This window comes from Ammospiza nelsoni, chromosome 26 (genome assembly GCF_027579445.1).
Source record: "Ammospiza nelsoni isolate bAmmNel1 chromosome 26, bAmmNel1.pri, whole genome shotgun sequence".
NCBI classification, from domain to species: domain Eukaryota; kingdom Metazoa; phylum Chordata; class Aves; order Passeriformes; family Passerellidae; genus Ammospiza; species Ammospiza nelsoni.
In genome coordinates this window covers 3,489,855-3,505,247 of record NC_080658.1, presented here as the reverse complement: position 1 = coordinate 3,505,247, position 15,393 = coordinate 3,489,855, and the positions used below count along the sequence as shown (strand labels likewise).

Here is a 15,393-nt window from a genome sequence, read left to right as displayed (position 1 = left end):
TCCAAGGAGCAGCAGGGCACTGAGGAGCGGCTGGGCTGATTTCATGCCTGATGTGAAGAAACCCGAGCTCTTCATCCAGCTGTTTATTATTATTTTTATAGAACTGCAGGTCTCTTCCTGCTCCATTCCACAGCACAGAGAGGTTTTTTTCCAGCTTTCAGGGTGTCACTTTCTAAGAGGTTTGTAATTGGATCCTGTCTGTGTCAGCATCTCTGTCTGAGAGCTTTGCATTTCCCCAGCCACAGCTGCAGGGGATGCGGCTGAAATCCAGGCTTGGCTTTTCTGAAACCAGCACAGCTAAATCTTAGGGGTGAGCACAGGAGGGAGAGGGGGATTAGGCACAAAATTCAGTTGGTGACTAAGAAAAATAAACTGTAAGTGCAGGGAAGAAACACCTAAGGCAGTGTGGGTTACAGTGATGGAATAAAGCTGTTGCTAATACTTTATAAGAATTATATGGATTTATAAGAACAGCTCTTCTACTTTATAAGAATTTATAAGAATCAGCTCTCTGGTTTATGTGTCACATCTGAACTCTTCACACACCCCACACCTCAAGAAAAAAAATAATAGAAGGCAATTAATCACTCTGAACATTAATTGTTCACATTTGATTAGCCAGCCTGTGGAAATAAATGTGACACAGGAATAGAAAAAGCCATTGATAGCATTGACAGAACACCTTTGTCAGAGAAAAAAAGCACCAAAAAAAAACCCCAATAAATTTTAAAATGGCTTTACTGTCTGGTCAGTACCAATGGCAGTGAATTTGGGGCTGTGAATTTCCTGTTCACACTGGTGGTTCTTAAAAATACTTTAAAATATTTAACAATAATGATGTAAAAATATGCATGGCATTTGCTCCCCCAGGTGTGTCAGAGCTGTGTGTCAGTCGGGCTCCCTGACACAGTGGGGAGTTGTAACCTATTAGCAAAAATATCAAAATAAACATTGATTAGATAATTAAATTTCACAGACACCCCTTTCACAGCCAGCAGGACAATACAGCAAACTGGGATGGGTGAGATATAGAGAAAACATTAAAATTTTAAAGTTTCATTTAGCCTTATGGATAACTTTCCCTTTTCTTCCTCTCTTGAGTACCTATTTCTCTTCCAGGACACAACATTCCATCTTATTATCAATAAGTGTTAAATATCTTATTAATAAATGTTAAATGTCATATTGGAATTTTAAAGGAGAAATTGGGGAAAAAATATTGGATGCATGCACATGGCCCAGGAGACAGCATCTGGAAAAGCAAATCCACTTTTTTTAGTGTGCAAATCCCAAAACTAGATTTTTTTTTTTTTTTTTTTATGTTCTAGTCCCTTAACATTTGCTTGAGTAAAACTGATTTTGACAGGCAGTTAGTTTAATTATTTTTGCTCTGGTTGGTGAGATTTCTTCCAACTCTTGTTGAAAGTTGCTCAGAACGGAACTGAACCAGAAGAGTGTTTGAAAGTGACCTCGGAGAGAGTCTGAAAATGACCTCGGAGAGGGTTTGGAAATGGCTGGAAGAGTGTTTGAAAATGACCTCGTAGGGTTTGAAAATGACCTCAGAGGGTTTGAAAATGATCTCGGAGAGGTTTTAAAAGCGAGTGCGATGCTGAGGAGGGGCAGGGCTGGGCCACGCTGGGTGGGACACACGGACACGGCGGGGCCCGCCTGGAGCCGCTCATGAATGAACTCCGGCTGATTCTATTTTTTTATGAATGGGCTCCCCGCTATGAATGAACAGCGCGGCCCTGCGATGTGATTGGCCCGCCAGGGTGGGAGCCACGCCCACTCCTCAATGGCTGGCGGCCGAAGCGAGCGGTGATTGGCGGGCGTGCCCCGACTCGGAGCTTCATTCACAAATTCGATCAAACAAAGGAGTGGGCGAGCCGGGGCCGTGAGCGCGGCCAATGGCGGGGGACCGGCCCCGGGCCCGGGCCCACGGCGGCCTCGGAGCGGCCACGGGGCGGCTCCGCCGGGGGCTCCGCGTGGGCCGGGCCCGCCGCTGCTGAGGGACGGGTCGGACGGGACCCCCTCCCTGTCCCGGGGCTCGTCCCGGCCGGGCTCGGTCCCGCCTCGCGTCCCAAGTTTCAGCGACGCGTTCGCCGCCTCTCCCGGATCCCGGCCCGGTTCCCCGTCCCCGGTACCCCTCAGATGCCCCAGGAGGATGAAGGGGTACCTGGACCAGCAGGTGCCGTTCACCTTCCCGCAGGTGAGTGGCGGCTCCGCCGGGGGGGGCTCCGGGCCGGCCCCGCTCCTCCCGGGGCTCCGCTCTGAGCTCTGATCCGCTCCTCCCTCCGCAGCAGCCCCCGGGCCCGGCGCTGCCCGCGGGCCGAGCCGTGCTGGGCGCTGCCAGGACTCCCGGGGAGCCGGCGGTGCCGCCCGAGCAGGACTCGGAAGGTGAGGGGGACCGGGGGGTGGCCGGGCTGGAACCGGGACTGCGAGCGGGAGTGGGGTCGGATCCTGCCCCGCTCCGCGCCCGGAGCATCCCGCAATCAGCAGCGGCTCCTCTCCCCGCAGAGCTCTTCCAGGACCTGCGGCAGCTCCAGGAGACCTGGCTGACTGAAGGTAAGCTCCTTCCCATCTTCTTAAACTTCTGGAATGCTCTGCTCGGGGAGGCGGTGGAGTGACCGTCGCTGGAGGTGTTTAAAATTAGCCTGGATGTGGCAGGGTTGAGTTGAGGTGTCAGGGAATGGGTTGGATTTGATGGTCTTGAAGGTCTCTTCCAACCCAGTGATTCTGTGATGATTTCCCCCAGCTCTGCTGGGGAAACACTCTGGTGGGTGCCATCCCTGGGTGTGTTTAACAAAGCCTGGATGTGGCTCTGGGTGCCACGGATGAGTTGTGGTGTCAGGGAATGGGTTGGACTCGATGGTCTTGAAGGATTCTTCCAACTCAGTGATTCTGTGATGATTTCCCCCAGCTCTGCTTGGTGCCATCCCTGGATGTGTTTAACAAAGCCTGGATATGGCTCTGGGTTCCAGGGTTTAGTGGAGAAGATGTTGGGCCTGGGTTGGACTCGATGATCTTGGAGGTCTCTTCCAACCTGGTCATTCTGTTCTGTCCTTTGTGCTCACACCATTCCCACGAGGTCATTTCCTCTGCAGTGCTCACCAGTGACACCAGGACAGGAGGACACAGCCTCCAGCTGTGCCAGGGGGAGTTTAGGCTGGGCATGAGCAAAAAATCCTTCACAGAAGGAGTGACTGGGCACTGGGATGTGCTGCCAGGGAGGTGGGCACTGCCCTGGGTGTGTTTAACAAAGCCTGGATGTGGCACTGGGTGCCAGGGTTGAGTTGAGGTGTCAGGAAATGGGTTGGACTCAATGATCTTGAAGGTCTCTTCCAACCCAGTGATTCCATGATTCCCCCAGCTCTGCTCGGTTTTGAGTTGGTTTTGGGGTTTGTCCCGCTGCTGGCTCCAAACAAAAGTGTTTTTTCCCAGCCTTGCCAGCCCCGGGTTTGTGGAAATGAGGACGCTGAATGGCACCATTGTGCCGGGCATTTGCTCATGAATGGAGCTTGGCTGCTGGCCCGCTTCCCTGGGTACAATTTTCGCTCCAGGCTGTTTGGAACTGCTTCGATTTTATGCTAATTTGTCACTTATCTTTGTAGGTTGCCAGAACGTTGATATTTTCTTAAACAACAAAGTAGTCTTTTAATTTGGGGAACAAAATGCTTCTATTTTTTCTTTTTTTCTTCTTTTTCTATTTTTTTTTCATGTAATACTTTGTGGGGACTTTCCTGGAATTTACATACTTTTCAGTTTAGTGTCTTAATTGTTTTGAACTTCAAGGAAAACTTCGAATGCCAGGGAGTCACATTAATTCCAAGTGAATCTAGTTCTAAACATGGTGATTTTGCTCTAATTCCAGTGCTACAGATGATCCATTTTCTAGAAAATTCAAAACACACCCTCGAGTACAGACTCTTGATAAGTACAGAAGTACTTATTGTATCTAGGCACTTAAAAATATTTAACAATAATGATGTAAAAAGATGCATGGCATTTTGAGCGGGGTTACTCCCTGAGGTTTATTTTTGGCTGACTGAGATTAGTGGGCTTCCATCCTTTATGTCCCTTAATTTTGACTGCATCACCTGTGTTTTAGAGCAGAGGGAGTGCAATCTGTTCTCCACTCTGCAATATCAAAAACTGTAACTTTTGTTAGCAGCAGCATTTCTTTCAGCAGCACTGACAGATTTTATGAAATAACAACAATCCGCTGCCAGCTCTCCCTTCCCTGCAGTAAAAGGGATGTAAAAGTAATTGTTAGAAGTTATAAAATATAGGTAAGTTTTCTCCCAGGACTCACATATATTCATTAATCCCAAAGGAAAACTCTCCTTAGTCACTAAAATCATCCCAGCAGAGAGCTCAGATCTTTCCTGCAGAGATTTATTTCTGCCTTAGTGCTAATTATGCTGAACAAAGTGCCAAAACTGACTGCTCCCTGCCTCTTTTTCTCCCTCCCTCCCTCCCTCCCTCTCTCTCCTAACAGCTCAGGTTCCAGACAATGATGAGCAATTTGTGCCTGACTTCCATTCAGAAAACTGTAAGTACCATGGGGATGCTCACACCTCTGGGGGAAAAGGCAAGTCCAAATTTTGGTGCCTTTCCCCCCTGCTCCAGGCAGTTTCCTCCACATAAACTGAAATGAAACACTTTTATTGGCTGCTCTTGTTTCCCTGCTTTCTCAGAGCTTGGTCTCTGAGCCATATATTTAATTTCTTTGTTTTTTGACCCAGAGCTGAGGAGCGGGATGGTCCCAGTTTCACTCTGAGTGAATCAGTGAGTCAGGTGTAATGGGAGATCCTGTTCCAGCTATTAGGGGCTGGAAAAAATTGGCTGCTCCCAACACATCCAACTTCCCGACAATCCCATGGAATTCAGGGTCCTGGGCTGTTGGCACAGCAGAGATTGAGCCAAGGAACCCCTGCATTTGGAAATGCCTGATAATCACAGCTCCCCACAAAGGAGAAAAGTGTCAGTTTGACCTTTCCTTTCTCTCCTGCAGTAGCTTTTCACAGTCCTCCTGCTAAGATCAAGAAGGAGCCCCAGAGCCCCTCGGAGCTGTCCTGCAGCCACGAGCAGCCGCTCCAGCACAACAGCAAGCCGTGCCTTTATGCCAGGTATGGCTCACACAGAGGGGGCAGCAGCTGCTCTGAAATCTGTGTCTTGGTTTGGAAAGTCAGGTGTGTGCTAAGGAAGGCAGGAGCCTCTCCTGAAATGGAAATTATAAACCCCCTCCCGCTGGATTGTTATAAATTTGAAATTAAGGGCTCTCAGGTAAAGATATGGGAGGTGGGATAACCGTTCTTTGTTAGGGAAGAAAATAAAAATTATATAAATAGTTCAATAGAACAAAACAACACTGCCAGAGTCAGAGCCCAGCCTGACACCCTGTGGGTCAGGGTGTTGGCAGCAGTCCCATTGGAATTGTGGCTCAGCCCTCCTGCAGTGTCAGGGGTGGTTCTGCTGGAGCAGAGATCCTGTAAAAGGATGGGGTTTTCCTCTGAAGATCCAGTGGAAGAGGCAGCTGTTCCTGTGGGAATCCAGTGGAAAGGCTGTTCTGGTGTCCCAGAATCTCAGATTGTATCCAGGTAGGAATGTTTGAAATCTCCAGATTGTATCCAGGTAGGAATGTTTGAAATCTCTAGATTGTATCCAGGTAGGAATGTTTGAAATCTCCAGATTGTATCCAGGTAGGAATGTTTGAAATCTCCAGATTGTATCCAGGTAGGAATGTTTGAAATCTCCAGATTGTACCCAGGTAGGAATGCTTGGCTCCTCCCCTTGGGCGGAGCATCTCCCCATGGGATGATGGAATTTGATCAGCCATGCAGGGACACTCAATGACCCATTAACAGAAGGTAATTAATCATTAATGACCAATTAACAGAATGTCTCCTGGAGGGAGGTTTGGCTGTGGAAGAGATAAAGAAAAATGCCCAATGAACAGCAGGTACCTGCCCCACCTCTGACAGATGGTGATAGAACACACACCCAGCTAAATCTTGCAGCCTAAGACAGAGATGTTCCTGGTGCTGCCACAAGTCCCTCCTGGAGATCTGAAACAATTTCTGTTTGGCTGTTGCAGTGCCTACGAGCAGCCCAGACAGTGCCCCAGCCCTGGAGTCCTGGTTCAGCCAGCCCTGCAGCAGCTCCCCAGGCAGGACAGGAGCTTCCCCTGCCCTGCAGGGCCACCCAGCTCCACCTCCAGCTGTGGCTTCCTCAGCGAGAGCAGGTGAGTGACCCCAGAGCTGGGCAGGGGACAGCCACAGGCAAGGGTTGTCCTCCTGGCTGGTGGCAGCAGGAAGGTGGAAGTGCTCTGTTTGCAGCTCCTGTGGCACCCAGCTCTGCTGCCTGGGCTGTGAAATCCACACCCTTAACCCTGCCAGGTCCTGCAGTGATGGGCGGTGGGGCAGCTGCCCTTGGAAACATCCTGCCCTGGGATGTCATCCTTCCTTGTGCCTGCCACAGGGAGTGCCTGCAGCTCCAGCAATGCGCTGAGGAGGTTTCTGCCCCTCATCCAGCCCCGTGCCAGGGCTGAAACCAGGGGGCCCAGAAAGCAAAAACCAGGGCTGAAAACAGGGGCCCAGAAAGCAAAAACCAGGGCTGAAACCAGGGGGCCCAGAAAGCAAAAACCAGGGCTGAAACCAGGGGCCCAGAAAGCAAAAACCAGGGCTGAAAACAGGGGCCCAGAGAACAAAAACCAGGGCTGAAAACAGGGGTCTAGAAAGCAAAAACCAGAGCTGAAACCAGGGGGCCCAGAAAGCAAAAACCAGGGCTGAAAACAGGGGGCCCAGAAAGCAAAAATCAGACCAAGGGGCCCAGAAAGCAAAAATCAGGGCGGAAACCAGAGGGTTCTTGTCACTATTAGGTTGGACATGACAAACACACACGTGGTCAGAGCCTAAGAAAAAAGTATTTATTCTGCATGATCTCTAGGTTATATACTCTTAATAGAGTGTGATTTTAAGTCGTTAACTACATCACAATAACTGATGATATTTATTGGTGCAAAGCAATTAGTGTTAATATAATTGGCAAAAGTTTTACAGTAATTTAATAAGGTATGTATACGTATTTACTTATGCGTGGTCTAGCTTACAAAAATTTTCTATATATATAATAGATATATATAGAAATATATATCTAGATATATATATAGCAATATATCTATATATAGATATATAATAGATATTATATATAATAGACACTATATATACTTATAGATATCTTTTTATATATCTATAAACACATTTACTTATGCACATAGTGTAGCTTACAAAAATTTTCTATAGATATAACAGATAGAATAGATATATATAATAGATATAAAAATTATAAAAAATTTGTAAAATTTTTATATTTTTAATTTTTAAAATCAATTTTTATTTTTAAATTTTTTATAAATTATATTAAACATTACAAAAAAATTCTCTCTATAATATACATAAAATAGATATATATTTATAGATATCTTTTTATATATCTATAAATATAGATTAATAGTAATGTAGATATATTATTAATAGTAAGATATATTGATAATATAAGTATATATATACGTATATATATACGTATATGTATACATATACATATATATACACATATATATACATATATATACATATATATATACACACACATATATATACATATATATATATACACACACATATATATACATATATATATACACACACATATATATACATATATATATACACACACATATATATACATATATATATATATACACACACATATATACATATATACACACACACACACACACACACACACACACACACATATATATATATATATCTTTTCTAATCTGTTTCCATGCTAACAATCTTGTCTTCCTTGTTATGGATAGACTCAAAAATCATCAATTGTTATTTCTTCTATTGACTCAGCTTTGCTTGCAGGCCAGCTCTCAAGCCCCCCCACAGGCTCTCTACAGGCTCAGGGGGATCCCCCATTGTTTCTGGGACTGCAAATTCTCAAGGAAGCAGCAGTCTCACACCTTCTCCCTTCTTAGCTCTGCCTATCAGCCGCCTCTGGAGATGTGCCACCCCTTCCCACCCTCCCAGGAGGACCCCAGTGCCTACCAGTGCCTCCAGTTCCCCCAGCAGGGCTTCAAGCAGGAGCAGCAGGACCCCCGGTACGAGGCAGCAGAGCGGGCAGGCAGCAGGCAGCAGTTCCCAGCAGCTGTGCTGGTCAAGCAGGAGCAGGTGGATTACCTGTACGAGCCAGGTAGGCAGAACTGACCCTTCCTGAGAGCAGGGACTGTGGGGGTGACGGGGGTGGGACGGTGGGGATGGATGGAGATGAGAGATCTCTGGAGCCAGGTCGTGGAATTTGGGGTTTATTGCAAAGGGCCCTGCTGGGAGCTGCCAGCCACAGCTCAGAGCAGGCCAAGAGAAGTAAAGAGAGTGGTAAAGAGGATGAGAGTGTAAGAGAGTAAAAGGGTGAGAGAGCGAGGTTCCTGTTCCAATACAATAAATCTTCTTCTGTGTTGAATATTCTAGTTCTCACTAACCAATCTAGTACAATACACAAATCCTATAGCATTTACATACAGCCTATAAGAATCATTACATCACCATACTGTGTTACATTTTAAACCCTAAAATCTCCTCTTTGGGCCCCTTCTTCCAAGCTGTAGGGTCTGCTCTGACCCTTGGACCTTCAGCAGACCATACCATTGTTTTCCAGTTGTTCAGCAACTGAGGTACCTCAAAGCTTGCTTTCATTTCAATCTCAATTATAGTTTCCATATTCTCAAAATCTTTTGCCAGGCAATCATGTTTACAAGGCTTTCCTGTTTCATCTTCCCCAGCAATGGGCATCATCAGGGGAGTGAGCAGCTCCTTGGGGAGCATCCAGCTGGATGAGCTGCTGCTCCCTGAGCTCTGGAGCAGCACTGGCAGCACCGTGTGCTCTCTGGGCAGCTAAAACAGTTCTGATGTTCACTGCAGCCAAAATAAGGCTGGGTGACTCATCTTGCTCTAAGAAAGAATTTGTGGTGCAGAGCAGAAAGTCTGAGCAAGGCAGGAGGTGATGTTAAATCCACTCAAACTTGATAAAAGTAGCCAATTAGGAGACACTCAAAATTCATGATTAGCCCACTCACACCATCAGGAATGACAAAAAGGCTGTTTTCGGTTTCACAGGGAGTTTTTGGTTTTGAGGGTATTTGTGAGCTTAGAAAGTAAGTGAGGTCAGTTTTGAAGAAATCATGCTGAAAACAACAGCAGAAAGAAAGGAATTAAATATGTTGAAGTCAGTGATGCCAAAAAGAGCTCTCTAGATGCCAGATATCTCCACCAGATGATTCTCTTATTTTCCCACAAGGGATAAATCTTATTTTTCTTATTTTGCTGACTCAGTACCCTGAGATCACAATACCCTTCTTCCAGAGGGAGTGATACCTCTGCTTTCCTGGTATTTTAATGGACAGCTTGAATGGTTTCCTTTAGCAGAAATAAACACAAAAATCAAAAGCTCCTCTGAGGGATCACCGTGGTGATATTGGTATTACAATTTCACTGGGTCTGTTCAGAAAATGTGCAAGCCCAGAGGATGGGAATGTGTGAGTTTATGATTGTAATAACACCCAGGCTGTCAGCTCAGAGTTCTCTTCCCTCAGCATCAGCAAAAATCTGCTGGCAGCCATGGTGTGAGAAAGAAATGGAACATAAACCTTTGCAAACTCCCAGTTACAGCTTCTGTTTCAGCTGTGCACAGTAAATAAATTCGATTCAGAAAACACAAATTGCAGTGCACAGACAGCACTTTACACACAGAACCAGGAAAAGACTTCCTGCTTGTTTTTAATTTTTCTCTTATATTTTCTACACTGATTGTGAGAATGCCCCCTCATGATGTGAAAAAGCCAGGACATCTGAAATGTCATTTGTGAGACTCTAGAAACATTCAGGTGCTGCTTCTCTCCATTTTCAGCATCACAGTACCCCTGGAAAAATGTAATGCCTTCTTAAAGCAGCAGCAAAGTGTGTAATTATCTTAAACTAAGAGGAGAGGTTCAGATTGATTTTGAATATTGATTTATACATGATTTTGTGTAAAAGTGATGTGGAGGTGATTGGCTGGATATCCTGGCTACTCTGAAGGGTGATGCCACAAAATCTTACTGCTCTAATTCCTGATTAAAAGGATAATGCAAATGGAGTTGTGGTTACCAGTCTGACTCTCACCCTTTAGGAGGGCTCCAAGAGGACCTTGGTTAAACTCACCTGTCCACCTGTGCTTTTTAAACAAATGGGTTTGTTAATTTGTTAATTGTTCTGTAGATGTTCCTGACTGCCCTTCCATGTACATGAATGCTGAGGGTTACCCCAGCCACTCCAACACAGAGGATGCATCAGGTAAGAGATGCAGGCACTGCCTTTTCTCCCTGCACCTCTGCTCCCGCCCTGACTGCTGGTGTTCCTTTCTCTTCCAGGCTATGACAAGCAGATGAGGCCCTTTGCAGATGATGTCTGTGTTGTTCCAGAGAAATTTGAAGGTTGGAGAAAGAAAGGCTTGGAGTTTTTATGTAAGATAGTGTTATCCCTCACCTTAGCCAGCCCCTTGGCCAGTACCTACATGGTTCACTACCCTGGTGGTTTTGTAGCCAGCTTTTTGGTATTTTGCTCATTTTCTGAGCTTTCTTGGCAGCATCCAGGCCTTCTAGCATAATCAGCTTAATTGTTACTCACATCAGAGCTGCTCTTGTAGAGCTGCTTGTGAATTTACCACTGTTTTATGTGAACTGAAATATTCCAGGTAAACATTTTGAAACAGTGAAATGTGCTGCTTTTTTTTTTTTTTTTTCCCTTTTTTTTCACTGTTCTCCTTAGAGATGTCTTGTTTGTCCTTGCCAGCAGGAGACCTCAAGCAGGAAGGTGCAGGGTACAGGGAAGGACCCCCCTACCAGAGACGGGGCTCGCTGCAGCTCTGGCAGTTCCTCGTGGCCCTCCTGGACAACCCCACCAATTCCCACTTCATTGCCTGGACTGGGAGAGGGATGGAGTTCAAGCTCATTGAGCCAGAGGAGGTGAAACCATTGGGGTTCTCTACAACACTCTCTGTTTCTGGGGCTGCAAATTCCCAAGTGGCTTTTCCTCTACCCTGGCACTGGCACTTCCCACGTCCTGCAGCAAGTCAAGGTTTTCAGAAGAGGTCAAAACACTTGAGTGGCACAAATACCAGGTTTAAGACAGACTGCTTTTGTGTGAATTTGTAATCTCAGCTATGCAGTGAGTCAAATTATCCACAGCCTTCATTTCCCTGGATATTCACTCTCAAGCTTGCGGTGGCCTGTGCTGCCTTGTCATGCTCCGTACTTGAGGCTGATATTGAGGTTTGGAGTTTTGAGCCCTACTGATTGCAGAAATTTTCATAAAATATGCCCTAGTCTATCTTTCTTTCAAAATTACTTCCACTGAAGTGTAATTCCAAATCCTGCCATGCTCCAAAAAAAATCCAGTGATACTTTAACAGCATCTGGGAGAAGTGTCCATAATATCTGTTCATCTCTTGTTGCACTTAGAGCTGCATTTAGCACTGCTCTGGCTACAAATCAAAATTTATGGGCACTTCCAGTGCAGATGAGTTGATATTGGCTTACAGCAGACTTCTGAGTCTCATGGATAAAGCTGAAAATCGTGTAGGAGTAGGAAAGCACAGGTCTCTTCCAGTGTGCTCCCTCCTGGAGCTTGGTCTCCTGATAAACATGGAACCTTGAAAATTAGGTGTAACATAGGGAAATGCAGCCCTAGAAGAGATCTCCTGGAGGGAGGATTGGCTGTGGGAGAGATAAAGAAAACTGCTCAGTGGACAGCAGATAGCTGCCCCACTGCTGATAGGCGGCAATAGAATAAATCTATTTATTTATATTTAATAAATATAAATATATTTTATATAAATATATTTATATATAAATATTTGTATTTTATTTATATTTTATGCATATAAATATTTAAATATTTATATTTTATTTATATAAAATATTTATATTTATATATAAATATAAATATGTGAGCTGTGCTCACAGGCATTGCCCCTTTGGTGCTGTGTTTGCGGGTGGCCAGGCTCTGGGGGATCCAGAAGGAGTAGAAAGGTGCAGGTCTCTTCCAGTGTGCTCCCTCCTGGAGCTTGGTCTCCTGATAAACATGGAACCTTGAAAATTAAGTGTAACACAGGGGAAAAGCAGCCCTAGAAGAGGGCTCCTGGAGGGAGGATTGGCTGTGGGAGAGATAAAGAAAACTGCTCAGTGGACAGCAGATAGCTGCCCCACCTCTGACAGACAGCGATAGAATAAATCTATTTATTTATATTTAATAAATATAAATATATTTTATATAAATATATTTATATATAAATATTTGTATTTTATTTATATTTTATGCATATAAATATTTAAATATTTATATTTTATTTATATAAAATATTTATATTTATACATAAAATTATAAATATAAATATAAATATCTGAGCTGTGCTCACAGGCACTGCCCCTTGGGTGCTGTGTTTGCAGGTGGCCAGGCTCTGGGGCATCCAGAAGGAGTAGAAAGGTGCGGGTCTGTTCCAGTGTGCTAACTCATGTTTGATCTCCTGATAAACATGAAACCTTGAAAATTAGGTGTAACATAGGGGAAAGCAGCCCTAGAAGAGGGCTCCTGGAGGGAGAATTGGTTGTGGAGGAGATAAAAAAGAACTGCATAATAAACAGCGGATAACTGCCCCACCTCTGACAGACGGCAATAGAATAAAACTATTTATTTATATTTAATAAATATTTCAACCTAAATCTCGTAAGCTGAGGCTGCTGTGCTCACAGGCATTGTCACTCTGGTGCTGTTTGCAGGTGGCCAGGCTCTGGGGCATCCAGAAGAACCGTCCAGCCATGAACTACGACAAGCTGAGCCGGTCTCTGCGCTACTACTACGAGAAAGGCATCATGCAGAAGGTCAGTCTGCAAAACAGGAAAAGATTGTTTGTGCTTTATGTGATGCTTCTCTTGTTTGAGACAAGAAGCCCTAGATAGGCCTTGAGCTAGCTGTGGGAAATAGGAAAGGTAAGATTTTTTAGAAAGCTGGGCAAGCAGGCCTTAGAAAGAACAGAAAACTCAGAGCTAGCTGCGACTGCAAAGCATGAGAAATAAAACAAAGGGGGAATTAGAGTTTCTTTCTTTTTTCTGTATATTCTGCAGTCAGGAGAGTTGGAATTTGTGCAGCTTCAAGGGGATAGAATCAGTCCTTTCTCTGGTGAAGGAAAGGCTGCCTGGAACTTGGTGCTGTGTGGTAGGGATGGTGTGAGGGCCCTGGAGAGATAACTGGGATTGTGTCTGAGTGCAGACTGTTCAGGGACTGCTGCTGCTGTCACCTGGGCAGAGAGTGTCAGCTGGCAGCACCCCAGTCCCCAGGAATGACATATTTTCTCCTCAAGCCAGGTCTTATAAGCTCTCAGAGAAACATATCCTACCCAAGATAGCCCAGCTACCTCAAATGGCATAAAATCAGCAGGCTGGCTTCTGTGGCAGTGTTGGGAACAGAAAAGTTTTAATAAAAGGCAAAATATCAAAACTCTTTACAGAGCAAACCTGAGCTAGGGGCAAGAGGCTCCTGCTAAAACACCCCACAAAAGTGATTAGTTCCTTTGTTCTCTTCTTTTTCTAGTGTATTGCTTAGGCAGGACTTTTTGGCCTCTGTCCAATCCTTAGGTCTGACTTGAAGTTCCCAAGGTCCTATCTGGGGACAAAGACACCTATGAGGTGTCGTTTTACCAAATTGAGGAGACAAACTTTTGGCCTTTTTTCCTTTTTAAGGAGACAAAGGATAATTTAGTCACTCCATCAAGAGGGGGACGCATTCCTGCACAGGAGCTGCTCCAGGGGAGGTCAGAGCAGCAAGAGGACAGCAGGGAAACCTTCCCCAAACTCCTATGGCTGCTTAAATGCCATGTACCTGAGCTGGCTGGCTTTCTCAGATGCATTGTGGAGGGAGAGGAGAAAAGGGAGTGGGACAGGGACAAAGCAGGTGAAAGATAAATTCTGATTTCCTAGCCAGTCTTTGCTCCAAGGAGAAACGAGCAGCTGTGACACATCTCAGGGCAGGCAGATGTTTGTGCAAACCTCCCCTGGAGCTGCAGCACTCACCTGGCCTCCTCTCCTCCCTGCAGGTGGCTGGGGAGCGATATGTGTACAAGTTTGTGTGCGAGCCCGAGGCTCTGTTCTCCATGGCCTTCCCCGAGCAGCCGCGGCTGAAGGCGGAGCTGGAGCCCAGCGAGGAGGACACGCTGCCCCTGTCCCACCTGGGGGACGATGGCTCCTACCTGCCAGAGCTCGGCAGCTTCCCTGCACAGCTCTACAGCAAAGGCTACACCTACTAGCACTGCTGGCAGCTCTGTGTGGGCAGGGATGGATGGTTGGTGGGCAGCTGGTGCAGTGTTCGTTCAGCCAGCTCTGAACTCGGCAGCCCTGCTCTGGTCAGGACAAGTTTTCAGGTGCACAAATGGAAAATCACCTGGCAGCACACAGGGCTCTTGTGTGCTTGTGGTAAAACCTTTGTTGAGTGAGGATGGGGCAGGTTCTCAGCTGTGCAGAGATCTCAGGTGGTTGGTGCCTCCAGATGTACCAAACCTGTGACAATCCCCTCATTGCAGAGGGAGGGGATGCTGTCCCACCACAGGGCTTTTTTCATTCAGAAAAATGAGAGAAATGATGAGAATGTTACAGTGCTGCTGCTGACTCTGTTCCTCCTGTCCATGTCCCGAACTTCTGCATGACCTGATTCCAGCTCTGACCAGAAGATACCACTCTGAAAGGCCTTGGATGGCTGCAGGACAATGGTCCCAGATTTTGTGCCTTCCTTGAGGAATACTCATTAATTATCCTGTACCTGCATGCTCCTGCCCTATCACCTCCCTGCCCATGCCAGGAGTTTCTGCTGTTCAGGCCCTCTGAGCAGGGCAGGTGGAGGATCCTGCAGTCCATGGCCCAGAGGGATTTAGGGGAACCACAGAGATTTATTGCCCTGCTCTGGGGCACAGCTCACACCAGTGCCTCCTTCAGGGTTGTGGGAAGCAGCAAGGCCTGAGACACAACTTGAAGAAGTTCCTCAATAAACATCCTCAGGATATTTGAAGAGCTGCCAGGCTCTGGAGTGTGCCCAGCCTGAGCTTGGCTAGAGAATTGTCTGAGGCAAGAGGTGGGATTGAATTTAAGCACACCTGGTGGAGGTGTGATTAAAAAATGCTATACAAAATAATCTAAACCATACATAGATCTTAATATAGGAATTCAGACCTAAACTCCACAGATATTTGCATGTTTGGGGGGAATTCAGATGTATTGAAAGGCAGCTCTCTCTGCACTCC

The 15,393-nt window shown here is 45.9% G+C and overlaps 1 protein-coding gene across 2 annotated transcripts; it reads left to right on the top strand.

The window, feature by feature from the left end:
- The first annotated feature begins 2,152 nt into the window (after positions 1-2,152).
- On the top strand, positions 2,153-14,406 carry ETV4 (ETS variant transcription factor 4). 2 transcript variants are annotated; one of them, XM_059489229.1, is made up of 12 exons: positions 2,153-2,209; positions 2,301-2,397; positions 2,518-2,565; positions 4,499-4,552; positions 5,015-5,129; positions 6,098-6,244; positions 8,051-8,265; positions 10,326-10,400; positions 10,478-10,540; positions 10,899-11,071; positions 12,884-12,985; positions 14,197-14,406. In XM_059489229.1, the coding sequence occupies exons 1-12, from the start codon at positions 2,165-2,167 to the stop codon at positions 14,404-14,406; spliced, it is 1,344 nt and encodes a 447-aa protein (XP_059345212.1). In that variant the 5' UTR covers positions 2,153-2,164. The 2 variants fall into 2 exon arrangements, with proteins under 2 accessions (XP_059345212.1, XP_059345213.1); XM_059489230.1 differs by lacking the exon at positions 10,326-10,400.
- Positions 14,407-15,393: the final 987 nt, after the last annotated feature.

What these genes read in the sequence shown, in the direction of transcription:
- ETV4 (XM_059489229.1), top strand. Translation starts at nt 2,165, where the DNA reads ATGAAGGGGTACCTGGACCAGCAGGTGCCGTTCACCTTCCCGCAG. An exon ending in TGACTTCCATTCAGAAAACT is followed by an intron (nt 4,553 to 5,014) that starts GTAAGTACCATG and finishes TCTCTCCTGCAG; the next exon opens with TAGCTTTTCACAGTCCTCCT. An exon ending in AGAAAGGCATCATGCAGAAG is followed by an intron (nt 12,986 to 14,196) that starts GTCAGTCTGCAA and finishes TCCTCCCTGCAG; the next exon opens with GTGGCTGGGGAGCGATATGT.